This window comes from Pelodiscus sinensis, chromosome 20 (genome assembly GCF_049634645.1).
Source record: "Pelodiscus sinensis isolate JC-2024 chromosome 20, ASM4963464v1, whole genome shotgun sequence".
Taxonomy (NCBI): domain Eukaryota; kingdom Metazoa; phylum Chordata; order Testudines; family Trionychidae; genus Pelodiscus; species Pelodiscus sinensis.
Genome location: NC_134730.1, coordinates 28270589 through 28298047, shown reverse-complemented (window position 1 = coordinate 28298047; position 27459 = coordinate 28270589). Strand labels below are relative to the sequence as shown.

Below are 27459 nucleotides of genomic sequence, written 5' to 3'. Positions count from 1 at the left end.
GCTTATAATATTCTTTGTTGGAGCTGGCAGGCAGTATGCAATAGCTTTATTTAAAAAAAAAACCAAATCCCTCCCCCCGCCTCCCAAAAAACCAGAGTTACCTATACCAAGAAGTCTGTTTTTTAATAATCTTCCAGTAACCAGTTCTCAGCTTGGGAATGGTTTTGTGTCATCTGAGTCATTGCTTTTTGATGAGTCTTCAGTCAGCAGAAAGATAAGGAAATTATGATATTGATGATGAAATAACTGTTTGTTACTAGTTGTGCTAGTTGCAAATGCAATGTCGTATGTATTCAATCTTGAATTAAAGGAATATTTTAAAAAGCCTTGCACAGGAAGAAACTCTGACAGGTGTGGAAACAGAAGCAGATCACCAGTTCAGTCAGATTTTTGCCAGTGATGAAATGGTTTAGTTTACATTTGTCATAGGGATGTTAGAGTTTAACTGGTTAAGCAGTTAACAGATAAGCTGATGCTTGTTGGTTGCAGTTAACTGTTAAATGCCCACAGGGCCAGTGTGCCTGGGCCTGGCAGCATTGAACTGTATAATCGATTGAATTGCAATGGGTTACACGGTATTTTTAACTGTTTTTACATCCCTAATGTGTCAGTCGTGTATACAGAATTTCACCACTTTGTTTGCTTGGAACCTGGTTTGATGGGAATATTTTAGAAGAATTCTTGACACTTTTTCCCCTTTGCAAAGTGGGAAGACTTCCAACCTTGTTCTTATATCAAAGGAAAGAGGATGTTCAATTAAATGTGAGGGTAGCAAATGCAATGCTTAACATGAAGCTGTATCTCAGATGTTTATGAAAAGTGGCATTGCTGAAAAGGAGCCATCTGCTAGATAAGCAGGTCTTTCTATAGAAAACCTAAACCATAACTGCCAGCAAAGCTGAAAACAGGTGAGCACTGTCGGAGGAGAAGGGAGGTAAAAGACTGTTCTTTAAGGGGCAATGAGAGAGGGCGTGTTTTACTTGTTTGCTGGTTTGTTTTCAGTTTGAAAGCCTGGTAGGGGGCAATATGTTAGGGAAGCAGCTGCTTGATTGCTGCTGGACCTTTATTGGGAGTCTTTGGAAAGGAAAGGAAACCCAAAGGTAAAAGGTTCTTTAGCAAGAATATAAAAAGAAAATGGGGAAAATATGTGAGGCAGAGTATGTGGTGGAGGTTAGGTGTTGGGTTGTGCTTAGATTATCTATAAACAAATACCTTATTGTGGTTTTGAGAAAGGGTAGTGAGGAGTTTGGGGACAGTGCCATGGTGGCTAATGGGAAGAAGGATGTGGAAATATAAATTAGGGTTGTGAACGGTTAACCGGTAAGCATGACCGTTACCAGGTTATTGGTTATGGTTAAACGGCAGGGGCTAGAGCAGCCCCCCTACCTTCCCCGGGCAGAGGCTGTTCCAGGCTGGCAGGGCCCACTGCAGATGGGGAGCACTCCAGGCTGGCTGTAGCAGCCCCCATCTGCGGTGAACCTGGCCTGGCCAGAACAGCCCCCACCTGCAGTGGGGAGGTCACCCCTGTTGAAGTGGTTAACTGGGTTAAATGTAACATTTAACTGGTTAAAAGGGATTTTACATCCTTAGTAGAAATTATCACATCGGAGATGAAAATGAAACTGTAGTACGTATTTAAAAGAGGGGGAAAGGGAAAATGATGCAGGAAAATACAGACCCTTTAATTTGATCTCAGTTGTATGAAAGGTCTAATTTTTTTGAAAATGAGTGTTTAAGGGATATTAGTTAATGCTAATTGGGGTAAACTACAGCATGATTTTTACAAATTGTAGATCGTGCTGGACCAACCTGATTTTTCTTGGAGAAGCTAATAGATTTTTCTAGACAGAGGAAATGCAGTAGATCTAATCTAATTAGAGTTCAGTGAAGTATAAGTGACAGAGAAGGAGAAAGACTTGGGTGCATTAGTTGATCACAGCATGATTCTGAGCGGCCAGCGTGATGCAGCCATGTAAGGAAATCCTCGTATATATCAGGTAAGGTATTTCCATTAGAGATAGGGAAGTGTTATTACTATTTTACAAGTCACTGGGGAGACTTCATCTGGAATAGTGTGTTAAGTTCTGGTCACGATTGAGAGAGTATTTCGAACAGGTGAAGAGAGAAGCTACAAGGATGCTCAGAGGAATGGAACCTCTGTAGTAAAGAGGAAAATAATGGTGCGCCTACACTGCAGGGCTTAACTCGAAATAAGCTGCGCAAATTGAGCTACGTCAGTTGCGTATCTTATTTCGAAATAGAGCACTTTTCTTCCGACTGACTTCCCTTACTCCTTGCACAATGAGGGTTACAGGAGTCGGAGTAAGAAGTCCTCCAGCTTGACAGTATTTTGACACTATTTCAAAATAACTGCCTTCTGTGTAGACACGGATTAAGTTATTTTGGAATAGCGCTAGTTATTTTGGAATAATGTTGCTATGTAGATGTACCCTTAAAGGGTGTGGCTCATGTAGCCTAAGAAAACAAAAAGAGGTGAGATTTCTCTCTAAATACATCAGAGAGAGAACTTAACTCCTCTCTCTCCCTGGAATTGGCACAGAAGCCAAGGGGTATAAACTGGCCATTGAAAAGCTTAGACCTGAAATTAGATAATAGTTCTTAGCCATCAGAGGAATGAAGTTCTGGAACAGCCTTCCAAGGGGAGTAATAGGGAGGTGGGAGGCCAAAAAAACTAACTTGTTTTTACACTAGCTTTAGATTTATGGGAGGTGATGTTTGTTTAACCAGTTAACAAATGAAAGGGGAAGGGGATGAGGGGATCACTCCAGCCCGGCTGGGCTAAAGCAAGTTCCCCTGACCCTCGGACGCCGGAGCTGCTCCTGCCTGCAGAGTGCACTGGCCGGAATGCTGTAGCAGCCCCTGTCTGTGGCTCCAGTTCTCACTGGTTAACCTTAACTGGTAAACTGGTTAAACATTCACATCCCTAGTTGGGAAGGAATTTTCTTCCAGTTCAGATTGGCAGAGGCACTGGGTTTTGTTTTGTTGCCTTCCTCTTCAGTGTGGAGAATAGGTCTCTTGCTCACATTAACTAGAGTGAATGATGAATTCTCTAACTTGAAGTATTTAAATAAAGATTTGAAGGCTTCAGTAATACAGCCAGAGGTGGTATGTCTATTACAGGACTGACCAGGGGAGGTTCTGTGTCCTGTAATGAGCAGAAGGTGAGACTAGTTGATCAAGATGGTCCCTTCTTGCCTTAATGTCTGTGAGGCTAACATCTGAATAGATCTTAAAGGCTTTAGTTTTGACCAATAAAACCTTAAGTGACTTGTGACCAGCCTACAGGAAGATTGCTGCTTTTGACCCCGGCACACTGTCACTGCTGTGGTCTGCAGTGGCACTGAGGCTAGGGCCTCTGAGATTAGTAGATGGTGCTGTTCGTAGGTGTTCTTCATAAGCATGATCACGTGTTTGAATCACATGCTTTCTGAGTGCTCTGTAAGGCCTATTTGTCTTCCGTTTGGATTAGTAGAGTGAAATGATAGCCGGTTTATTGGAGGTGTTTTTTATGGAGCTGTTTTTTGGCAGAATGGGAGAGCTGACTGAAACTGACAGTTTGATTTGTAATTTTATACAATTTGCAGGGCACTGTGATCCTGGCCATGGGCAAATTTTTGGACTCAAAATTGAATTTAAAATACTTTTCCCACACAATGAACAATACCAGTACGGAACTTGTAACAAATTAGATATTTATATGAATAACACTAACATCCAGAGTTGGCCAATATTAAACAAAATTAAAAAACACTCAAAGAAGTTGGAAAGTGAAATAAACCCATTTTCTTCAAGATGTGAGCCAAACTGTGGCCATTAGGTGTTCCCTTTAGAGAGCAAGCTAAAATGGCTTGTCATTAGATGGGATCAGAAACAGTTCTATATAATAAAAAACCTCATCAAAATAGGAATTGTCATATTCCATGAGAGGAATGGTCTGTCAAGTTCATTCTTCTCTCATCAGCTGTGACCAGTATCAGCAGCTTTAGAGAGAGGTACAAGAAAAACTTTTGAGCAAGATGTTATGGCTAATCTGCCCATAGAAACCTGTCACTGTTTATACTCATACATGGCAGCTTTTGAATGGTGTAGATTACTTCTCAGTTGCAATATTTTGTATGTTTATTCCTTTGCGCCACAATTTCCTTCCATATCTCTTCTTCGCCTTTTGCCATGCTACATACTGAGCATTTCCAAGGGTCCTATAGGTCCTGAACATTGTTACTGTTCCAGAAGTTTCCAAACATCCTTTGTGTTAGGGTATTTCCCCAGGGAGAGCAGGACCCATGGAGCAAATAGCCTCCTATTTAAGTGTCCTAACATCCTCACCTCCCAGAGTGTGTTACCCTGGCAGTAATGTTAATCAGCACATTTATTATACAACACAAATGGTCACACCAATTTGTATGTCTCTGTTCCTGAGCCCTTCTAGCTCGATGTGGGGAATCGCATCTTTTCTGAGGATAATTGTTGGATTACTCCCCAGTGCTCATGTCCATCTGTCTTGGCTAACTTTAAACCTGGGATCTGACAAGTGCCCCAGATTTTTGAACATGCTCTACCAATATTCAAGGGGTCATTCTCAGTGAGACAGAGCAGTGCTCATGTTGAGTTCAGCAATATATACATTTGTTCAGCTGATCCACATACATTTAACAATGAATTTGGATTAGACCGGTGTCCCTTATTCTCTTCTAGAGTAAAAGCTTACTATGCAAGATCTCTATGAAACTTCTGTCTGTTACTTTAAAGTGTATAATTTTCTACAGGCTTTTCCACTGTGGGGGAATCTCTCTGTGAAATGCTGAAAAGGGAGTCTTGATTGTGTGGTTCTATGCCCTAGAAAGTACCACTTAATGCTTGCCAGTGTAACATGGTGTTGGCTAACTTGTGCTGCATCCTTGATTGCTGCAGTGTTTTTTATCAAGGACGTGGCTCGGGATGCAGTCCAGGAACCAGGAGCCAATTTTCCTGCTAATTTTCTGCAGCGGAATCGCTAGAATAGAAGCAGGATTTAGCAGAAGCTGTAGAAATTTTATCCTGACACACTGAGGTTTTTTTGTTTCTTTCCTAGCATGCATAGTCTGTTAGCTGTGTGCTCCAGTTTCTAGCTTTCTTTATAAATTATACATTTATATGGCTCCAGCTTTGCAGTACGTTTTTTTATTTTGCCTGCTGTTCTGCATCTTAATGAGCACCCCGGGGGGGTGGAGATGCAGGTGGCTTTGCTTCAGACAGACAAGGGAATGCTGAACACTTCTGACACAGAGAACCCTATTGCCTCTCTTGTTTCCTTTCCCTAGTTTAGATATTGATGTGGAGAAGAGACTAGGCAGGATGGAAAAGCTGTGAAATGCAATTTTTAAGCAGTATTGTCTGACAGAAGCACTTAATAGCTGGTTTAGTGCTGGTCGTAGGTGCTGTTAAAGTTAAGATTCTACCAGTTTTGGATTTCATACATTTGCACTGCCCCTTGCGGATATGAAAGCAAGTGTGAATGTGCTGCTTGATCAGTTTTACTTTGTTGCTGTCAAATCAACAGCCGTAGGCCAGACCAAGAAGGGCAAACAAGTGGTTTGTTCTACACTGAAAACTCCACACATCCTATCTAGGTGCCATAGATATTGAACCTCTTTCTGCTTTGAAGCCTCTTGAATTTTTTAAATTTAAAACATTGTTTTCACGCAAGATGCAAGCTATCATGAATATATAGAATTGGAAAAACACCCTTTAAAATGCGGTGATATGTCTGTGCTTGATGTATCACAAAAATAGCCTATTTAATGCAAAAATGCAGTGCATTTTTAAGGTTCCATATGTAAAAATTGGCATTTCTTTAACTTTATAGGGTTCCAAAACTCCACAAAGTTCTAAGATACGAGAATAGAAAATACTACATAGTCTGCCACTGCATGTTTAATTCCTTGTTATTTTAATGGTAAAAATGTAGCCCAATTTTAAAATTCAGTTTCCTTGTCTGTGTTCTTTTGAAAAAGCAGCAAAAGAAAAAGAACCTGCAATGGTTTAGCTCACATCGTTTGCAAGTTCTAAAGATTACAGGTAGAAACCTGCCTAACTAGTGGTTAACTGTGGACAGGGGGCTGCTCCAGCCCTGTGGAGCCTCCTGTGGGTGGGGGGACATGACATGCCCTGTCTGGGCCTACTGCTGACAGATGTTCCAGCCCATCCGGAGCAGCACCCGTTTGAGTGAGCCCAGTCTAGGCACGCTGTGGGCAAGGGCGTTCTAGCCCAGCCAGTGCAGCACCCATCTGTGGCAAGCCTGGCCTGGCACGCCCCAGCAGAGGCACTCTAGTCCGCCAGGAACTGGTCCAGCCCTGGGTCTGCTCCCCATTTCATCGGTTAACTATTACACTTCACTAACGAAATGGGATTTTATATCCCAATGCCTAACACTTTCAAAGGGATGCACCAGGCAGCTTGAATTCATTACTTTGCTATACGCTAAAAATCATGGACCAAACAAGGCTTTGTCTGCACTTTCAATTGATCAACAAAAGTTTTTATTGTTCACGAGAGCTTAACTCCTCCCCTCCCCAACAACAAGCATTTTGGCCTGCTGACAAAACGAAAGCCACTTCTGGGGGCTAGAAGTTTTTGTTGGCAAAGTGCCAACAAATCGCATTCCCAGGCACTGGCTTTTAGCGGCAGGACTGTGTAGTGTAGTCCTATCCAGAGACATTGGATTTATGGCTTGTTACAAACACCTGTAACCAGCTGAGTGCTTGTTTTGTCCTATGACTGTGGAAGTGTTAACAGGCCATTCTACCTTGAACAATCCCTTAGTATATATTCTAACTACTCCTGCTAAAAAGTCTGTCCCACCTTGCATGTAGCTGTTGCCCATGGAGTATCTTTTTCAGACCTGAAGGAGGAGTCTATGGGCTCGAACACTTGTTTTTGTTTTATCAAGAGGTGTTAGCCCAATAAAAGATATAGCATCACCCACATGGCCTCTCTAGGACCATTAGTCATAGGTAGCTGAAGAAGGGTTAATATTAGAAAAGTTGAGTTAAGATTCTCAGATTTTTTTGAGAACCTGCTAGATGAGGTGGAAATTTAAAGATGAGCAATAAAAGAATTAAAAAAAAATAAATTCCAGATTGGTGGGGTGCAGCCACAGAAGACCCCCTTGGGATTGTTCCTTGGTGTGCTGATTGTGCCACTGATGCCTGCCTGCCTTGCTGTAGGGGGCCCCCCGCCATACAAAGTGCAGGATTTAAGTACAAAGAGTATGATTTTAGTGGTTGCAAGTGTAAACAGACAGATCAAAGTAAGTTGCCAAATTAAAATGAATGGAAAATGCATAATTAGTTCTAATTCACTAAGAAACGTGTTTGTCAGCCGACAGTCAGGGCAGAGTGAGTGAGTGAGTGTGTGTGTGTATGTTACCGGGAAAAGGTTTAACGTCTGTGACTTTACTGCTAGGACCGGGGTCCTGTCGTGGAGGGCAGCCAACAGGCTGACTGACGCCCCAGAGTTTATAGGAAGAGCTTATTACATCTCAGATTTCAACTGCTAGGATACAGGATCCCTGCGCAGTGGGCAGTCTAGGGAAGACTGAGAGATGCCCCAACGGATCTGTCACCTGGGAGTGACACGATCCAAAATGCCCAAGCTCCTCCTATATTTGTCCCTTATGACTGGCTGAAGTTCTTTTAAATTGTGCTTGGTTCTGTTACAGCAACTGAAGGAGTCAGGTTAAAACTTAAACAGTTACAGGTTTATTAAAGAAGCTTATAAATCATATGGTTACAAAGGCTATTGCTCTCTTTCTTAACTGCTAGCAAATATAGATTTTAAAAAAATGGTTACAAAGGAAAAATAAAGATAGAAAATAGAAATAACGGTACCAAGTGACAGCTTAATCTTTAAAGAGCTCTAAGTCTATGTGTACACTTAAAACAAAGGACCACATTCAGGTACAATTTTTACCCCCTTCTGTGCCTCTCGATTCCAGCGGGTCAAGCCAGGGCCGGTCCCTCAATTCCTAGGAAAGACGAATACGAGGTGGGCATCCCCGTGGAACCTCGGGAGGTCAAACACCTAACCCGACCAGCAGATAGATGGTAGATTGACACTCAGAGTAAATGTGCTGCTGGACCCATCTTTATACCCTTAGGAGCCCGTATCCTCTTTCTTATCTAAGATGCCAAATTGTACTGGTCCGTTTTGTGGCGCCAGTTCTTACAAGCAAGTTTCAAGTTAATTTACACTTGCAAGAGAGAGAACTAAATTGTGGGTACTAGACATTTTTTTTACTGGGCGGACGGCTGTGTGTTCGTATCAATATGGGATTCAGTCAAGGGCATTCCTCAGCAGCCTCTTGGTCAGCAATTGGCATATCTCTGTTTACAGCCATTCACGGTCACTTCAGCCTGCCATATCCGGGCCTTCTGTTCCAAGGCTTTTACTGCTCTGTGTGCCCTGCATGCTCCAGGCAAGCAAAGATGGATGTTACAGGGGGGTTCCTGTCTGGCTACAGTGTTGCATTCAAATTCTTACCCTATTCTTATTTCAGGCGTAAATCTTCAAGTCAGAGACAACTCTTGCTCTGACTTGGGTCTCCAGCCCTCTTTAAAGTTCTTTGTATTCTTTTAAGGTATGCCAGGTAGTTTCCCAGGCCTGCTGATGACAAAATGGGATTACTTCCCATGGCTTAAATAGTCTTTCCCCTAGCGCAGAAATCTTTTGTTTTCCCTTCCAGGGAAAAATACCAGGTTCAAAATGGATTTCGGTACGAGGTGGTATGCTCACATGTCTTTTTAGCATCAGCCACTCCTTGGGCTTATAGGGCAAACAAGGCTGTTTACAAGTTGTAGAGTTGATCACCAAGTCATTATGCTTCTGGAGCACCAGTTAATGGCTCTAATTTGCGCATTTAAAACTGTAAACAAACTCAACTTCATAATCCTAACTTCACATCTAAGAATGATACATGCATCAAAGTAGGATGTACCAATCCAGCATATTGTAGCCTTAACATTAATCGGTTACATGAGGTATTTTGTCTAAAGCATCTTCAAATTATGTGTATTTATATTCAGAAGCCAATTTTCATAAAGCCTGGTGAGGGGAGGGAACCGTCACACAATTTCCGGAATATGTATTCTACAGTTCTGGTGACTTCCCCCATCGGTACACATTCCAAAAGCTGGAAACAAACTCCTAACACATGATAAAGAATGCAGTTCTACTATAGGTAATATCCTGAATTCTGCTCCTGAAAGGCTTAGTATTAAAAACCAACAATCACAAATTTTTCACTTGTAGGTTTCACCTTTTTAAAAAGGAACAGTGACCCCTCCAATGCACCCTCTTTTTAAACAGAACACTTTAAGTGTACCTCAAAGCGCTGACATACATTAATGGCCTTAAACAAACAATTCCCCCTCCTCCCCCCCGCCTTTTAGGCCACTGTTTTTGTTTTCATACTGCCTGAGTGGTCACTTAAGGCCGAGTTTACTATATTCTGTTATTGATTTGGAAACTTGAATAGTGTGTTCACATTACTTTTTAATAAAGCATTTCAGTTAGACATTGACTAATCCAGGATGCTTGGCAGAAATCTATTGGCATCCGATCTGCATAATGTACAGCAGTATGGGCCCTGGAAATGAAAAAATCTGAGCAATGCAAGACCTAAGTGCAGCTTTATTAAATCTCTTCTGAGAACAAGAGTGAGCCTGCTGGATGTTTGTGAGAATTCAGTGAGATTGCAGATTAACAAAGTAAGAATAAATGCTGTTCTGCTGGAACAAACAGAGAACATTTATAGCTTTCTCACCTCCAATTTTTCTTCCTGCTCTTAACAGATTGCTTAAAATGTTGCTTCTTAAGGATAGATTAACTAAGCTGAACTTGAATTCTTTGAGAGTTGCCGGGCAGCAATTAGAATAACAGCATTGGTAATAAGTGGGGAATTTTTGCACTAAGCAATATCATTTTCTCTTGTTTCTAGATGAAGACTGTTAGCGTTGCCTTAGTTTTGTGCCTAAACGTAGGTGTTGACCCTCCTGATGTAGTGAAGACAACTCCCTGTGCGCGTCTGGAGTGCTGGATAGGTAAGCCTATTGAATATCTTTGGGAGCAGTGTGGAAATGTTGCTTTGTCTCCTTGTCTACACTTATGTCGATCCCCGAAAGTTGACAAAATAAAAATCGCCAGACGGTGTTCATGCTTGCTCCCGCCATTGACAGATCATGTCCACACTGGGAGTACCATCATTGAATGTGAGAGCCAATGCACTGAGAGCACGTATCCCACATGCAGTGCTGTGGGAAGGCGGAGCTGATGGCTGCACATATTGGGATTCTCCCGCAGCCTCTCAGTTGCCGGGAGCAGCAGCACGAGTAGCTGTGTGAGCTCTCCTTGCTGCTGGATGTCAAAGCAGCACAGCTGTCTGTCCCCCTGCCTCTGCAGCAGCTGTCTGCCTTCTACTGTGTTCCTAGTGCAGGGCAGAACAGGAGCATTCCAATGATTTGCTCTTTGCTCCCCAAATGGAGCAGCGCTCTCAGAGTATGCCTACACTATGGTTTTAAAATCCCGGTTAACCAGTTAACTGGTTAAATGTCAGGTTACCCCAGTGTTTAACCAGTTAACCGACTAAGCAGGATATCACCACTCCAGTCCCCCAGCCCATGGGACTCCTGCTTCCAGCTGCTGCAATGGGGCTGGCTGCTGGTTCCCAGCCTCTGTGCTGGCACTGGCAGCTGGGACTGGCTTCCAACCCCAGCCGCCAGCTGTGCGGGGCTGACTGCTGGGGCTTGAGCTGCCCTCTGTCTGCAGCAGGCTGCAGGTGCAGGAGAGAGAGCTGCTTCTGGGGAACAGGTTAACAGTTACCCGGTAAGCATCACCCATTGTCGTTCACGATGCTTACTCTCTCTTCTCCCATGAACGACAGAGTTTTTTGCCGCATCAAGTGCATGTGTGAATGCGACTTTGTCAACAGGAGTGCTCTCATGTGGACAAAGCAAAAACCCCTCGTAAGGGGTGGAAATATTTTGTTGGCAAACGAGCTGACAAACGAAGTTCGCACACGCTTTTAGCGACAAGGTGGTGTCGACACAGTCTTGTTGCTTCAGCTGTCAGATACATCCCTGAGCTTTGAAAGGGGAGGGGCATATTCCTGCAGTCATCAGAGCAGGCATTATGGGATACTGGTGGAAGACAGTTCTGTCAACACAACAAACAGCAGTGCCTATACTGGCTCTTTGTCAACAAAAGGAGAAGAAAAGAGAAAAGTCTCTTGAAGAGGTAGAAGTTTTTGTTGCTGAAACTGGGTGTCTTTCCTGGCAAAATTTACATTGCAATGTGAATGCTCTTTGTGTTTTGTTGCCCAAAAAAGCAGTTTTTGGTGACAAAACTTGGTAGTGCAGACAAGGCTTTAATGTTCAGGTGTGTGAGCTCATTGCAGCTCCACCAGAATGTGTTGTCTGGGCTAAAGGTAGGTTATAAAAAAAGAAAATCTGTGACATCTCCTTTGGATATGTCTGGGTAAATAAGACCTTGTTTACATTACACAGTTAGGTTAATGTAAGCTGCCTTGTGCCAGACCACTTCCTGCTGGCTTGGAGTTGAACAGTGTCCTACCACAGAGGACAGAATAAAGCAGGCCTCCCCAGAAACCTTGTGAGAAGGATGAAAGAGAACTTCTGTGAGCGCTTTATGGAGATGGGCAAGGAGGATTCCTGCTCCATCTCCAGCTGTTCTGGGGAGCCCCCCTGTGTAGGCAGAGTGGCCGCCACAGATCACACCCAGTTGCCTTAACCCACTTGTAGAATGATGAAAAAAATATGAACTCCCCAAAAGTGCCCTCCCTGCCAGCAGGGCCCGAGACGTTCTGAGGGGAGGAGGGGATTGTTTCCAAAGTTATCAAAAGATCCTGGCTGTTGGGGAGCTCAGATGTTCCACTTGCCTGTTGACCATTCTCTTCCTCCTCCTCATCACCAACATCCTCCCCGGTGTTGCCTGAGGCTGCCTGAAGAGTCTTTTGTGAGGTACCATTGAAGCAGCATATTTGCAGTGATGACACAGCTGATCCATTTGCCTCCTTTGTCTTCTGGCACGCCTGCCATGCAGCGCTGCTGGGTGTCCCTGGCGTTCACTTTTTCCACCATGCCCTGTTTGATCTTGACATAGATACCATCTCTTCTTCTGCATCTTAGTTCTGCTTGCACAGATTCCTATCCCACACAGCAGTGAGATCCAGGATGTCCTGCATGCTCCATGCAGGAGCTCATTTGCAACCTGGGGCATTTGTGACAGATGTGCTGCCTGCGCTGCTCTCCACGCTGGCCAAACAGGAAATGAATTTCAAATTTTCCCAAGGCGTCTCCTGTGTATCCGGAGAAAGTGCTCGCCAAGGCGGTCATATTGGGGCACTGAGGGACACCTGGAGTCCACCGACTTTCACAGTCTGCACTACTCTAAAGTCAACCTTGCAAGGCCAAATTTACTGTTACTCCTCTCGACAAGCAGGAGTACAGAAATCAATTTTAACACCCCATAAAGTCGGTGGAATGGGCTTGTTGGTACGGACTTGTTGTATAGAATATTGACCTAATGCAGCTAATTTTGACCTAATCTCATAGCGTAGACCAGGCCCAAAGGTATAAAAAATTCTGAAGATGTTAAAGTAGTTAAAAAGCATTGAACGTGGACCACCAAGTGTATCCAAACACATCAAATGTATGTAGTGGAATAGTGGCTCGTAGCATTAATTTCTTGAGTGAAATATGAAACTCACCAAAAACTAAATGGTGGGGAAATAGGAGAAAATGAAGAACAACCAGGACTCATCCAGATATGATAATTCATGATTGAGTATTCTTTCATTGTAATTTAAAATATATAATACGTACCTTTTATATATTTACATACATTTAAAATAGTCACATGAAACCTTTACTACAAGGTACTTTTGAGATATCAAAAGCATGAATTGTGGTAGCAGCTCCTCGCTATGAAAGAATCCTTCATAATATTTTGACCAGGTGCAGACTGAGTGGAGAGATGTATCCCGGGTAGTGCTGCTATAAGGTCATTCTGCAGCAGTTATGGATCGAATTTGAACTATTGGGAGCTCTTTTAATAGTTGGCAGGCACACACTTAATCAAAAGGTTAGATGCAGTCCCTGACATGCCTCCTGGATACTTCCCTGAAACCATCACAGTTACTTTGGCCTTTGCCAGCTATTCTTCATTCCTAAACTCCTAATGTTAACCAGTCAAAAGGAAGTCATTGATAGCTCGTTGTTGTCATCATCATACTGAAGGTACCTTATCCCATGTCGGTAGAATCCCAGGTGAGCAACCTCAGGGATGAGCAAATTCCCAAAACCACCCTCTGGAAATTCTGCTCCATGACAAACTGAGGACCACTCACTTGTGATGTGGTCTACTAGCAAGTCAACACCAGCTGATGACTGATGGTGTCCTCATTGAGTTTGCATGTTGTAGTCCATGATGCTGCTGAAACTCTTCAGTTAATACTATTATTTTAAAGCTGAGACTTATTGCAAACAGAAAACATTTTAAGGATAGTATAACTGCCAAGGCCCACAGCTTTGAATGTGCTTGCGAATTGTTTTGTAAGATGACAATTGTCCCTTGGTGCTGAGGCTGTCTTAGCCATGCAACTTCGTTGTTGAGCTAATAAATTTAAAAAAAAGAGTATGTTGAAATAGTGAGTAGGTAATTCTTCTTGCAGTCTGTTCCCTTTGCCTTTCCTTGGATCTGTCCTGTGTATCTCCCTGGAATTAGTTGAAGGAAGGAATTAATTTATGAATTCTAGCAAGGTGAGGGATTGATGTACATATCTCTGGTAATTTGCTCTCAATGAGCAGAGAAACACAGCTGCACTTGTTTCCTATTTGTCTTCCTGAAAACGAAAGTTAACCATTAGGCTTCTACTTGAGGAAATAGACACTGGTTCCATAATGCTTCCTCTCCTTTGTAGAGGAATGACACCCGTCCTTTCTTTTTTTTTGTTTTGTTTTGTTTTATGGTCAGACATTGACTGCCAGAACAGTAATGAAGAAACTGCCATTCTACAAGATGCATGCTCTGTAGCATGCTAAGAAAAATCTGTGTTTAAAAGTGGTATAAATGAGCTGAATGCTGAATGGGGGAAATGTAATTCTACAGAAATCTCTTTATATGTATACCACCTAATGGAAGCTGTACATCAAAACAAGGCAGGAATATGTCGAGAGGTTTGCCAGGGCCTTTGTTTGGAAGTGCATTAGCTATAAAGCTATGCTCGATATACAGAAGGAAATGCCTGGTTCGTTCATTTATTTAAAATGTCAGTGCATGGCTCTGTAAAAAAAAAAATGCAATTGTTGCTGTTTGAGCTTTTTATCCTCTCTGCCAAAAGTGCTGCAGCCTTTGGGACAGCCGTGCAAACTGGAAAATTATAATTGCTACAGCCTTTGTCAATTTGAGCTGTTGGTCACCTACCGGTCCTTCTGCACCTCCTCGCCTCCCTGGGTCAGAAGGTGTCTGCCCCTTAGAAAAGTCATAGGAATTGAAATATCCTTCTTGTTATACCAGAAGATGTTGTGGTCACAGGCGATTAAACTTGTGTCTGTACTGGTGGGGCTCTTGAGCGCTCATCCTTCCCCTGTGGAACTCAGGCACAAGCACTTTGCCATCTAGTTATGGGCTGTTCTCCGGCCCATTGACGGGGCTGGGAGAGGGAAACTGCCCTGGGGCCAGAGCTGCTGGCCTGCTGGCTGCTGCTATTCTTCAGAGGTGGGACCCAGAGCACCAGGCCTTTTCAGTTGCTGACAGCTCTGGGTGGCGCTGAGGGCTGTGAGGAGAAAGGGGCTGGCATGGTGCACTTGCTGCCCCGGCCCTTGAAGCCCTGTGTCTTCTGGGAGCGTGGAGCCTCCCTCTCCCACCCACCTAGCCCAGGGACCTGACGTGGCCGTTGGCTTCCCGGCTGCTCTGTTGTCTTTTGGTGGAGGGTGCATTTGACATCTCCAGCAGCTGCTGCTGCACTAGGGGCTACCTCATTTGCTTATTGTCTAGTTCAGGGGTGGCCAACCAGTTAGAGGCGAAGAGCCAAAATAGCGGTGGATAGAGTGCGAAGAGCCACGTATTATATATTTATTTTTATATAGCTATCTAAAGAAAGATACAGACAGAGTACACAAAATGTAGTGGTACAAATAACATTACAGGACATTTCGGACAAAAACCAATAAAAAAGTCTCTAGTCACTTAAAAAATTCATGGCCAGTCCATAGATCTTCAGAGAACTTGACAAGGAACAAACGTCACATTTAAAAAAAAAAAAAAAAAAAAACCTGAAAAAATACAGTAATATTCTCACACTAAAAAAAACCCCCCAAAGCATCCCCACCATGTATTTTAAATATAACACTACTGCCCTATTCTGTCCTGTGAGTTTTTTAAAATTAAACTGAACTGAGAAGTGAGTTAGCACAACTTGAAGTTCTTGTTTCACTCCAGCTTGTTGCTCTCTGGTATGGTTTCCTCAATTTTATTTCTTATGAAGATTATGGCTTTTTATAGTTCTAAAAATTCAGGTCTGTTCCAGACTGCAAATATGAGAAGTTCAAAAACAATAAGGGAGAGACTCATATCTCAGAATAATTGCTTCAGCCTGGCAAACAATAGCCTTTGAATTTTCTTTAAAGAAACACAGTGTAAACCAGGTACATGCTGATTCTGTTTTTGCCCTGGAATTTTAATGACATCTGTGTTGGCTGCCTTATTCTGCATCCACAAAGACTTTGCATTTAAGGTGCTTCAGCCCTCCTCTCCCTCCGCTCTAACCCAATGCCCCACCCCTCCCCCAGAGCCAGGCATTTCCAGCCCCCCCATTCTAACCCAATGCCTCACCACTCCCCCAGACCCAGGCACCCCTACCTCTGCTCTAATGCAGTCTCCTTCCCCTCCCCTAGACCCAGAACCCCCCTTCCCCCCCCAACCTAATGCCTGGCTCCCGGAACCACCGCTGCTGCTACGTGCTTCTCCCTCCAGGCGCTGAGGTGCGGCTCAGAAGCAGCGGGAACCGCATTTCCTTAATCAAAGAGCTGCGGGTTGGCCACCCCGATCTAGTTTGTTGGTTTTGCTGTTAGAAGCCATATGCCAGAAGAAGCTTTTGGTCTGTAAAGAAAATCTCAGTGACCATAAAAGGAAAAAAAAAACCTTATCTTCTCCCGTACTTTATAAAGCAATGTTATGAAATTCTGGTGCTGGAGGTATGCAGTGAAGTATTTATGACAGAAAACATTTTAAAAGAAATATGATTTAATCAGTTTTATGAACCTTGCTTTTTTTTAATCAGTAGGATTCTACATTAAACTGGCCAGTACTAGCTCCTAAATTCTTCATACTCATTCTAGCCAGTTACACGGCCATGGGCTTTGAGGAAAGCAGATAAACAGCAGCTAAAATTGCCAAGTATATTGGAACAGTGACTCTCCAGTGTCTGGGGACATGAACTTTGTGCTCGAAAGTACAAATAGCTTTAAAAAAGAGTTCATCACGTTTCTGTTGTTAAATCTTTTCCTAGTATTAATATAAAATTTAGTTCCTCTCATTACCATTGGTCTCCCTCTCCCCACACTTTCAGATGATCTGCCATGCACAACATTTTTGTTGTGCAAGTTACTTACATTAGTGTATATTTTTTTGTTAGTTCTTCTTTAATAATTAAAGATTTAATATTTAAAAACGTAAGTTATGGCTTACATTTTTCCTAAGATGATTTTGACTTTCCACTTCGAGGGAAAAAATGTTCTTATGGCAAGTTATTGCAAACTTTGCTTTTTAAAATTCTGTATAACAGTAGATAACCTGGGGTATATTCCTGTAGATACTGCCCTTAAGGAACTATGAGGAAAAACTTTTGTGAATGAATTTGAAACTCATTGTTTAACCTGAAAATAAAAATAAGCATCTTGAATCATAAAAGAAGCCTGGCTTAAAATATGGTGAAAATATTTTATCACATGTACTAGTTGGGAAGCTGAAAGAAAGGAAAACTTGATTGTCCCTTACAAAAGTTATAGAACTTGAAGATCATACTTTGACACAAACAGTAACCACTCAGACCACATATTGAACAGAAACTTAGCCTGGTATAACTGAAGTGAGGTTATGGAGTCAAATGCACATTGAAATGGATGTTTTTTTGCCTTGTGTGAAAGCAGGCAATTTAGTAGTGATAAAAATACTCATGTTTTATATTTCCAGATCCTCTGTCAATGGGTCCTCAAAAAGCTCTGGAAACCATAGGTGCAAATTTACAAAAGCAGTATGAAAACTGGCAGCCTAGGGTAAGTGTGTATATTTGTTCTTGACTTTCCCAACTGTATCTGTAGATCCGATATTATTCTGGGATAACCTGGCTTAGAGTGGAAAAGAAGTTATTCACCTGTTATGTAACTTGGTGAACTCACATCCACCGTTGCTTGCCTGTCCATTCTAGTGATGTGAAATACTGGTTAATCGGTTACTGATTTACTAATGTTTAACCGATTAAGCAGGATCTGGGTGGGGGACTGCCCCAGGCCATGGGGCTACTGCTCCCAGCCCCAGCTGGAGCAGCCCTTTTCCACAGCAGGCTGGACGTCCTGTGGATAGGGGCTGTGGCAGACACCAGTGTAGCCCCTGCCTACGGGCACCCAGGCTCCCTGCAGACGGGCTGCTCTGGAGAAGAGTAGCCCCATCTGCTGCGGGTCATCTGTGGTGGGAGGAGACTTTGCGCGTTCCCCTTTCTGCCCCCAGGAAATTCAGGGCTTGGGGGCAGGGGAGTGCACAAAGCCTCCTTCCGCCCTGCCAGGAGCGCATGGCTCTTGTAAGTGCCACATGCTCCTTGCAGAACGGGCAGAGTGGAGGACATTTTGCGCACACCCCCTGCCCCCAGGCCAATCAGGGCTAATTGGCCTGAGTGGGGGGGGGAGGGGTTGGGTGCGTCGGTGAGGGGAGGTGGCAAGGCCTCCATGGGCCAGATCAACTTGCTTGGTGGGCCCTTTTGCCCACCCCACCTTAGACAATGAACTATTTCGGACAAATCTTTTCCTCCTTGTGTACTGTACAGCATTGAGCATGTTGTCACTATTACACAGTAACTTCTCAATACAAGACCTGGTTTGAACAAAAGAGAAGTAGCTTTACCACTTGAGTTTGACTAAAATTTATCTTGTGCCTTTATATCTTAAACTGCTGCTTGAAATTGATTTATTTCTTTATGTTTGTGAACTTACATCTTCAAATTCTATGAAGGATTATTGGAAAGGATATTGTTTTATCTTTCCCTCTTAGGCTATGTCTAGACTGCAGGCTTCTTTCGAAAGATCGCGTCTAGGCTGCACGCGGATCTTTCGAAAGAAAAATCCGCTTTTTCGAAAGAGAGCACCCAGCGAGTCTGGATGCTCTTTCGAAGACGGCCTCTTTACATTGACGAATGCCTTCCTTCGAAAGAGGAACTTTCGAAGGAAGGCGTTCTTCCTTGTGAAACGAGGTTTACCGCCATCGAAAGAAAAGCCGCGTTCTTTTGAAATAATTTCGAAAGAACGCGGCTTGAGTCTGGACGCAGGGGAAGTTTTTTCGGGAAAAGGCTACTTTTCCCGAAAAAACCCCTGAGTCTGGACACGGCCTACGTGTGCATCTTCAGTATTTTGATCAGCATCTTTCTGAGTTTCATACGCCTTGTAGGTCAGCAAGAGGACTGCTGTGCTTCATGCCTGTTACACTGACCATCTGATTGTTTCATGTACAAAATCAATCTTTTTTTTTTTTTCCTGGCTGAAATCTTCATCAGTAGATGGTTTTGGGAGCATATCCTAAAATTTGGAAAATTCCTTTGGTATTTTGTTCCACTCAAAGCAGAGAGGCTTGCTGAAGAAAGACTTTGCCTTGGTTTTAGCAATTCCTTTGGGTAGTTTTAATCAGTCACGCTAGTTAAAATCTAATTGGTTATGTGTTAACATGAGGATGTTTCATAATTGTTTTATATAATTTATAAAATCAGTATAGCTAATAAATGGCCACTTTCAGTATTTTGTTTGGTCCTTGTGTGATTAGGCACCCAGTATTGGGCATTCCTTCTTTTTCATTTTGTTTTCTATAAGGTTTTTTTTTTCCTGTTAAGGTTTTCATTCAAGCTGGTAGATATCCATTAAAGATTACAACCTTGGTGATGGGATTAGTGTTCCATTGGAAAGGAAATGGTTCCCTTTGAGTTCACTTGCTGTTTCTTCCTGTCCTCTACAGGTTCATACCACACTCATCACCATGGTATCCAAATGCCTTTCAGTAGTGCACTAAGTAATCCAGCCGCACATCTGTCATGTGGCATGTGTTCTCTCACTGCGTATGTCTATGCTGCAATTAAAAAAACCAGCTGGCCTGAGCTGCTCGCTTGGCCTCAGGTTGTGGGGCTGTTTAATTCCAACTTGGACTTCCAGGCTGGGGTTGCAGCCTGAGCTGTGGAACCATCCCACCTCGCTGGGTCCTACTGCCTGGGCCTCAATCCAAGTCCGGAAGTCTACACTGCAGTTAAACAGCTCCTCAGCTGAAGCCCTGTGAGCCTGACTCAGCTGTTCCAAGCCAGCTGTGGATTGCAGGGTAGCCATCCCCATTGTCTCCCCAGGTGAAGAAGTGTGTGTGTGTGTGTGTGCAGTCGTGTGTGTGTGTGTGTGTGTGTGTGTTTAGGAAGGCAAAGTCAAAGATAGAGGTTTGTGATGGTCATTCATTCCTGGGCTGATTTGTTCCACAGTCTTAGAGCAGCCCCATAGAAGTTGTTTCCGGCACAAAAGATCTTTACCCTTACCGTAGAGAATTCCATCATGTTAGAGGAGCAAAGTTATTGACTGCAATCTACCTTTTCCGGTACACTAAAGTAAAGTTACAAGTTTTAGTAGATGATGTAGAAGGCATAGTGAAACTAGGCAGCCTTTCAATCCATTATCATAGTTGCTACATTTTCTGTCTCAAAGCCTGAGAAACAGTAACATTTGGGCAGAGATGATTAATCTGTTCAGAGAAGTCTTTACTTGTTAGCAGCCGCGGATTTTCCTCTTATTTCATGGTGACAGATTGGGAGTGAAGAGACAGGTCTACAGATCACTTTGTCTATACAACGGTTGTTAGTTACTAATTCAACGGTTGTGGTTTTTTGAGTCACCTTTTCATTTTTTAATAGATATGTTTGAAGGCCCTGTCCTAAAAAAATCCAATTTCATAGGCCTCTTCCTTTAACGGTTTATTTTAGCTCTTGTGTAACTTGGTGCATTATAATGTTACTTAAAGGGGATGTGCCATCTGGAGAGTGAGACCGCTTTGAGTACAAGATCTTTCTGAGTATTGTTCTGACAACAGTATGCCCTGTGTGTGAAAGGTCAAATGGGTGGCAGTCAGTGACACGGATGATTACATGTGGATTGCATTTATTATATTTTCTCTGTTTCACCAAAAGAAGTGGGTCCAATAAAATATATTACCTCACCCACTTGTGTCTGCATTTATTAATTAATGCAATTCTAAATGTTCATGGTACAAGCCACTTCAGGCGTCTTCCATCTCAACAGTAATTGGGGTAATGAATGCTCTGGAAGACATCTGAAGTAGTGTGTGGAATCTAACAGTAAAACACCTTGGCGCAGTGTTAAAAACAAATACGTCTCTATGCTGTTTTAATAACTGAGCCCGTGGTACTGGAAAATGGTGAGCCGGCTTCTGGTAGCAGCAGGTACTCTGTGTGTGGGCAGACCTCATGCTGCCATGTAGAATTTGCACAAAACATGAGGCAATTATTGAGCTCAGATGTTTGTGTGCAAGGTGCCGGTTCTTAACAGTAAATCACAGCCCTTTGAAACATTGCAAAGCTAAACACGTACCACTTTATTGCACTCTACAGGGCTCTTGAGTTTTCTGCAGTAATAAAGAGAAGTTGATGTAACATCTGCAATAAAACAATAGGAATGTTATTGAATTTCCTAGATCTTTGATGTAAATATTAATAGACCTAGTTTTATCTCTTTTGGTGTTTTTTGACATGGTTGGAGATTTGGGGCAGAGAGAGAGACTTGAAAAGGGAAAAAATTGGCAATCGGAAAGAAGGCCAGATCATTAAAACCTTCTGAGAAAGCTAGCTTTGTGGAGCTGCCTGTGTAAACTACGAAATACTGGTCATTAATAGCTTTTGTATAGTGCAGACATGAATAGTATTAATTAACTGTAGACTGACTGCTACACACCTAGGATGATCCTCCCAGTAGAGTCCTTAAGATTTATTACCTAAGAATTATCACAGAACATCACTGCTAGTGCAGTCTTGTTTGTTTGGTGTTCTTCATAGGATGTTGTTTGAATCAATGTCTAGGAAATTATTTGTTTAAAACAATACAAATACTCTAGGCAGAAATCCTGAAGAAGGGCAAGCTTGAAAATTCTATTTATTTCTGAAAGCTCTCAGGTTGTGTCTGGTACATATTTCCTTGCCAGGTCTTATTGAGCCCTTTTCTAAATAATTTATCAGTTTGCCATTGCTTGAAGTATTTCTTCTGATTAAATTTAAGACTTTGCTTTGTTGCTGGGTAGCTACATAAATTTATGTGCTGCAGGATGGGGAAAACACTTCAGCTGTTGTTTCATCTGCAAAATACTGCAGTTAAATAACATTTTGGTCATTTCATTGCAAGTCTTAAGTGAAAGTTTTATTGGGGAAGAGGAAGTAAGAGATTACAAACCTGCAGGCATACAAGGAGGAATTTCTCTCAAATTAGAACTTTGGCAGTTTAGCATGGAGATAATTTAGGTGTTGGTGCGCAAAAAAAATGAATGGGCGGGGGAAGAAGCAGTCTTGCCTGTACATTGCTACCCTTTTCTTCTGGAGCAAAACACTTGGTTTACTTTAGAAATTCTTCATGTATCCTGTAAAATATTTAGATGAGAGAAACTGATTGAACTTAAATGGTATCTATCTGTATGGGTATGTCTACACTGCACCATTATTTTGAAATAACTAGAGCTATTCTGAAATAATTTAGTCCGCGTCTACACAGCAGGCAGTTATTTCAAAATGATGTCGAAATACTGTCAAGCTGGAGGACTTCTTGTGCCGACTCCTGTAACCCTCATTGTGCGAGGAGTAAGGGAAGTCAGAGGAAGAGTGCTCTATTTCGAAATAAAGGCTGTCTAGACGCTCTCTATTTTGAAATAAGCGACGCAATTGACACAGCTCAATTTGTGTAGCTCATTTCGAGTTAAGCCCTGCAGTGTAGATGCACCCTATGTGTTCTTTCCTTCCTTCCCCTCACAGGATACTGCCACCATCTTTAATGTAAGAGCATAGGGAAGGGTCAATTATACTCCTAGCAGCTTGGCTTATGTGAGGGCAGAGTGTGTTTACATTTTGCAGAGTGAGATTATGATTGGTATTTCAGCTGCCCACCAGATACACCAGGAAAATCCATCGTGCAGGGCAAAAAGATAAACTTCCCTTAGCTTAGTTCCATGTGTGAGAAACCAAGAGACATTGTCGAGCCTGAGGTAAAGTGGGAATAATAGACGTCTGATTGTTGACAGCTCTACTGCAATGATGTGCTTCACTAATAGGCAGAAGCTGCTGTAGCCTCCTTATGTACAGAGTCTCCTGCATGAATCAAAACCTGGAAGTCCATCTTGGCACTGCCTGAGGCTTGAGTTCTTGTTTAAATGTTCTGGAAGAACTTTTGTGACAGAGGTAGATGATTGTGGAACAAAGGGGGTCATGTGGGAGGTGAGAGAGAGAGAAGGGCAGCTTGCTAAAGTCATGCTTTACAATTCAACGTTTCTTTCCTGGTACCCTTGCTTGTGAGAACACAAATGTTTTTCTGCATCATCTTGGCTGGAGTCCTCTGAATCGGGCTAGAACTGCTTGGGTATAAAAAGCACTAATTCCCCATTGAAGTTTGGCTGTTACATTTAATGCTCCATACTTATTGTAAAAAGTCTTCCCCTGGTCATTGACAGATTCTCAGATGGGTGCCAAAATCACTTCTTGCTCTGGTTGTAACCGGCAGCTCTTCAGCCTCCTGGCTTCTTCCTTTCAGGGGACACTGGTTTGCTTATTTCATTTTATGTATGTATTTATGACAAACTGCAAATGAGGCTGTATAGCCAAAGGCAAAATTGTAGGCTGGATGGCACACAGTTGACATAATTCAGGATCTGGTGTGAAGTAGTTTGCAGCATATGCTCATTAAATTTGCATGAATTTAGATTTTTTTTCTTTTTGATTGACTGGTTTTTGATCGCTTTCTCTCTCTTAACTCTAGATGGCACAGAATACTCAGAGTACTGTTTGCCACAATATATGTTTTTGTTTAAATTTCACCCCTTTTAACAATGTTCCTTTTCCCTCTTCCCATTCTGCACTTCTGCAGGGTAGTTGCTATTCAGGGACTCTGAACTTTGCTTCTGATCTAAAGACTTCTGCAATACTGTACTTTATTTCCTGCACAGTAACGTCATCAACTCCCTGCAGTCCAAAAGTGATGTTTAATAAGTGTTCCTGAATAAAGGTCAGGTTAAGAAATCTAGTTTAAAATAATTCTCCACATTCCTGCACTGCCACTATGTCACATTAGCAACACACAAAAAAGGAAATCTCATCTGTGTGCTACCTTATCTTAGCCAGACTGAGCAATTTGACCTTTTAAGAACTTTATATTCTGAGTGTGTGTGCAGGGTGGCTCTCATTACTACTGTGCTGAGTACCCTAATATGGTACAGCTATATGCTAGTAGGGCTCTGCATAGCCATCTGGAAGACAGAAACTCAGGAGCGTGTGTAATTCCCTTATGTACTCCTTGGCGTTGATGAGCGTGCAGCAGAGGCAGTAAGCTCGATCAAATAGGGAAGAATGTTCTCATAGATTCCAAAGCTAGAAGGGACTGGTCTGATCATCTAGTCCGACGTCCTGTTTAGCATTGGCCATGGACCTTCCCCACAGTTATTGCGGAAGGACATCTTTATGAAAGATCAAGAGATGGAAAATTTACTATGATGCTTGGTAAATTGTCCCAATGGTTAATTACCCTCACTGTGAACAATTTACACTTTATTTCTGTTTGAATTTGTCCAGGTTCAATTTTCAGCCATTTTATACCTTTTTCTGCTAGACTGAACAGTCCATTATGTGGCTAAATGTCTGTTTCTGTGATACTCCGGGTCCCATGGAAGCCTGCTGAGGTCACTCAATTAGGGTGCACTGCAAGAAATGGGATGACTGATGGTTATTCCAATATTTATATTTACTAAGCCAGCACGAAACAGCTTCTGAATTATCTTATTGATCAATCAGAAGTCCAAACCGCACAGTTCCCTTACAGTACCCAGCCACTGGCTTCCACTCTTACTCCCTTTCCCCCCAAACACCAGACAAATAAAGCTCTACAAGTCCCAAGTGATCGGACACATTGCTATCTAAGTCAATCCCAAATACATGCTTATAGCCAATTCTTATTAACTAGACTAAAATTGATTAAAAACGAAGGGAGTGAGTACTGGTTAAAAAATCAATATACAGCCATGAGTTCAATTCTAACTACCATTTACACATCATCCTGTCTTTAAAGGTCGACCTTGGGTCAGCCAGTCTATGAGCTGGTTAACCCTTTCTGGCTGTGTGCCACATTTTAATCAGATGCTTAATAGTTCAATCAGATAATGTCATGGTTTCCTGTGTAGATACTTAGACTAATCAAGTCCGCCTTAACCTTATCTTTGGTAAACTCAATAGATTGAGATCTTTGAGTCTGTCACTATACAGCATTTTTTCTACTCCTTTATTGATTCTTGTCATTCTTGTGACTCTTCTCTGAACCTTCTCCAATTTATCAACATCTTTCTTCAGAATGTTGTCCCAAGAGTGACCCCTTCTAAGTTGGTGGTGTCCTGCTTGTTGGCCGGAATAGTCTCATGAAGTAGGGCCTCAAAATCAAGGAGGAGAATTATTGAGGCAAATCAGCTTTGTGGAGGTTGGTGTAGTGATTTTTAGCATCATTTTTACAACACTTAAGACTCCACTAGTTTAAATCCCAGCAGGTGACTCATCTCTGTTTTTATTGACAGAGGTCCTTGCTTTGCTCAATGGACATTAAAGATCCCATTGTGTGTATCTCTCGCTCTGTCAATCTAATCCAATTAAATCTAAATCTAAATTTTCAGTGTCATAATTGCTGCTCTCTATTCCAGAAGTGATTGCATTTTTACTGGTGATATAGCTACATTTTATTCTGTATTTGTGGGTAGCTTTTTTTTAGTCTCTTTCTGTGCTGCTGTTTTTTGAGTTGTTTGATTTATGAAGGTACCAACAGTTCACTTATTACATCTGGAATACAGTCATGCTGGAGTGACATTTTTACTGCCATTCTGGAGGGTGGATTATTTAACTTTTGACAGTGGCCAATGGCAGGTGCCCCAGAGGGAGTGAATAGAACAGGTAACCATCAAATGATCCCTTCCCCGTCATCCTTTTCAAGCCTCTGACAAACAGAGGCTAAGGACACCTTCCTTAACCATCCTGGCTAACAGTCATTGATGGACCTAACCTCCATAAACATATTTAGTTCTTTTTTGAACCCTGTTCAAGTCCTGGCCTTCATACCATCCTCTGGCAAGGAGTTCCACAGGTTGACTGTGTGCTGCATGAAGAAAACCTTCCTTTTGTTTGTTTTAAACCTCCTACTTATTAATTTCATTTGGTGACACCTCGTTCTTATGTTGTGGGAACAAGTAAATAACTTTTCCTTATTCACTTTCTCCATACCTGCCATGACTTTATAGACCTCTAGCATATCCCCCTTTTAAAAAGTGGTTGACTAAATTAACCGAAAATGTTAACTTAGTGCAGTGGTATCCAACCTTTTTAACCACAAGATTGCTTTTTCAATTTAAGTGCTATGTAAGATCTACCTCAAACCAAACGCCTTTTCCCAGCTCCCTTCCCACCCCTCTTTGAGGTCCTGCCCATGCTCCACCCCTTCTCTGAGGTCTTACCCTGCTCACTCCATCCCCCTTCACCCCTCATCTTCACTCACTTCCACCAGGCTCCGGGGTAGGGGGTTGGGGTGTTGTCTCTGGTATTGTGCCAAGGAGTTTGGAGTGTGGGAGGGACTCCAAGCTTAGCCCAGGATGGGCAATTGGGGTTGAGGGGTTTCAGGGTGCAAGCTCTAGGAAGGAGTTTAGGTGCAGGGGTACTCAGGTTGGGGGCAGGAGGGGGTTCAAGGCTGGGACAGGTTCAGGAAGCAGGCTCTGGCTGGGCACCGTTTAACTGAAACAGCTGCCAGGTGGTGAAGCAGTGGGGTTAAGGCAGCTCACTCCTGCCCTGGCCCTGCACCACTCCTGAAAGCAGCTGGCATGTACAGCAATGGCTTCATGGCGCCATGCGCTGCTCCTCCTCTACAGGCACAGAGCCCACAGCTTCTACTGGCCATGGTTCCCCAATACTAATCAATGGGAGCTGCAGGAGTTGTCTGCAGGCAAGGACAGCATGTGCAGAGCCCCTGCTCTGCCTTTCCAGGAGCAGCAATCACCATAGGGATAATTACTCCAGCCACGACTGGTTAGGCATTTTAGAACTCACTACTCAAAGCGTAAGTGAGAAATGAAAATTATGAAATGCACAGACCAGTCAAAAACCAAAAAAATTACACTTCTTTACTGCTTGCAGAGTGTAACAACAACCCCCCACGGATGTGTTGGGTTTGGAGAAAAGAGTGAAGGACAGTGTGTGTTTGTGAGAATAACAGACACACACAGTGTGCGACAGTGACAGATTTGCATTGCTAAGCTCCCTCCATTCCCTTCTTTCTGTGCGGAGATAGGGTACCGAAGTGGGGGGGAGGAGGGACCCCTGACATCAGCGCCCCATCTCTTGTTCCTCCCACACCCTGCATAGCAAGCAGGAAGCTCCCGAGAGGCAACTCGAAGGCAGAGGGCAGGAACAGCATGACAGCGGGTAGAGGGGCAACTGAAGTGCCAGTGCTCGATAGCTTCCTGGTCAAACCAGTCAGGATCCCTTGTCGGAGGCTCCAAGATCTACTGATAGATCTACTGATTGGTGACCACTGACTTAGTGGTTCTCAGTGTGTCTTGAAAGGCACCTGCTCGTAATGACCAGTGGAGAATTGGTTAGTCATGTGGTTCTGAGTGTTTTCCTTGTTTCCTAACATGGCTTTTGTAGTTGCCACCCACAGAGGTTAATGTTGACTGTCAATGGGAAGGGAGATAATGAAGACAGAGTCTTGGGACTAAGATGTAGACTACATTATGAACAAGTCTGGGAGCCTGTTAACTTACAGGTTGGCAATCACAAGGACTAAGTGAGGAAAGTGAAACTTGGTTCCCTTTCTTTTTGCTTACCTGGAATATAAAATCTCCAACTGTTTCACTTGT

At 42.8% G+C, this 27459-nt stretch overlaps 1 protein-coding gene across 6 annotated transcripts in view; it reads left to right on the top strand.

Moving 5' to 3' along the window:
* The window catches only part of RPTOR (regulatory associated protein of MTOR complex 1), a 308767-nt gene that overhangs the window by 30447 nt on the left and 250861 nt on the right, over positions 1 to 27459 (top strand). For all 6 annotated transcript variants that reach the window (XM_075904089.1, XM_075904088.1, XM_075904087.1 and 3 more), the window contains exons 2-3: positions 9998 to 10100; positions 17269 to 17351. In XM_075904089.1, coding sequence (XP_075760204.1) covers positions 9998 to 10100; positions 17269 to 17351 — 186 coding nt within the window. The remainder of the gene's footprint in view (positions 1 to 9997; positions 10101 to 17268; positions 17352 to 27459) is intronic.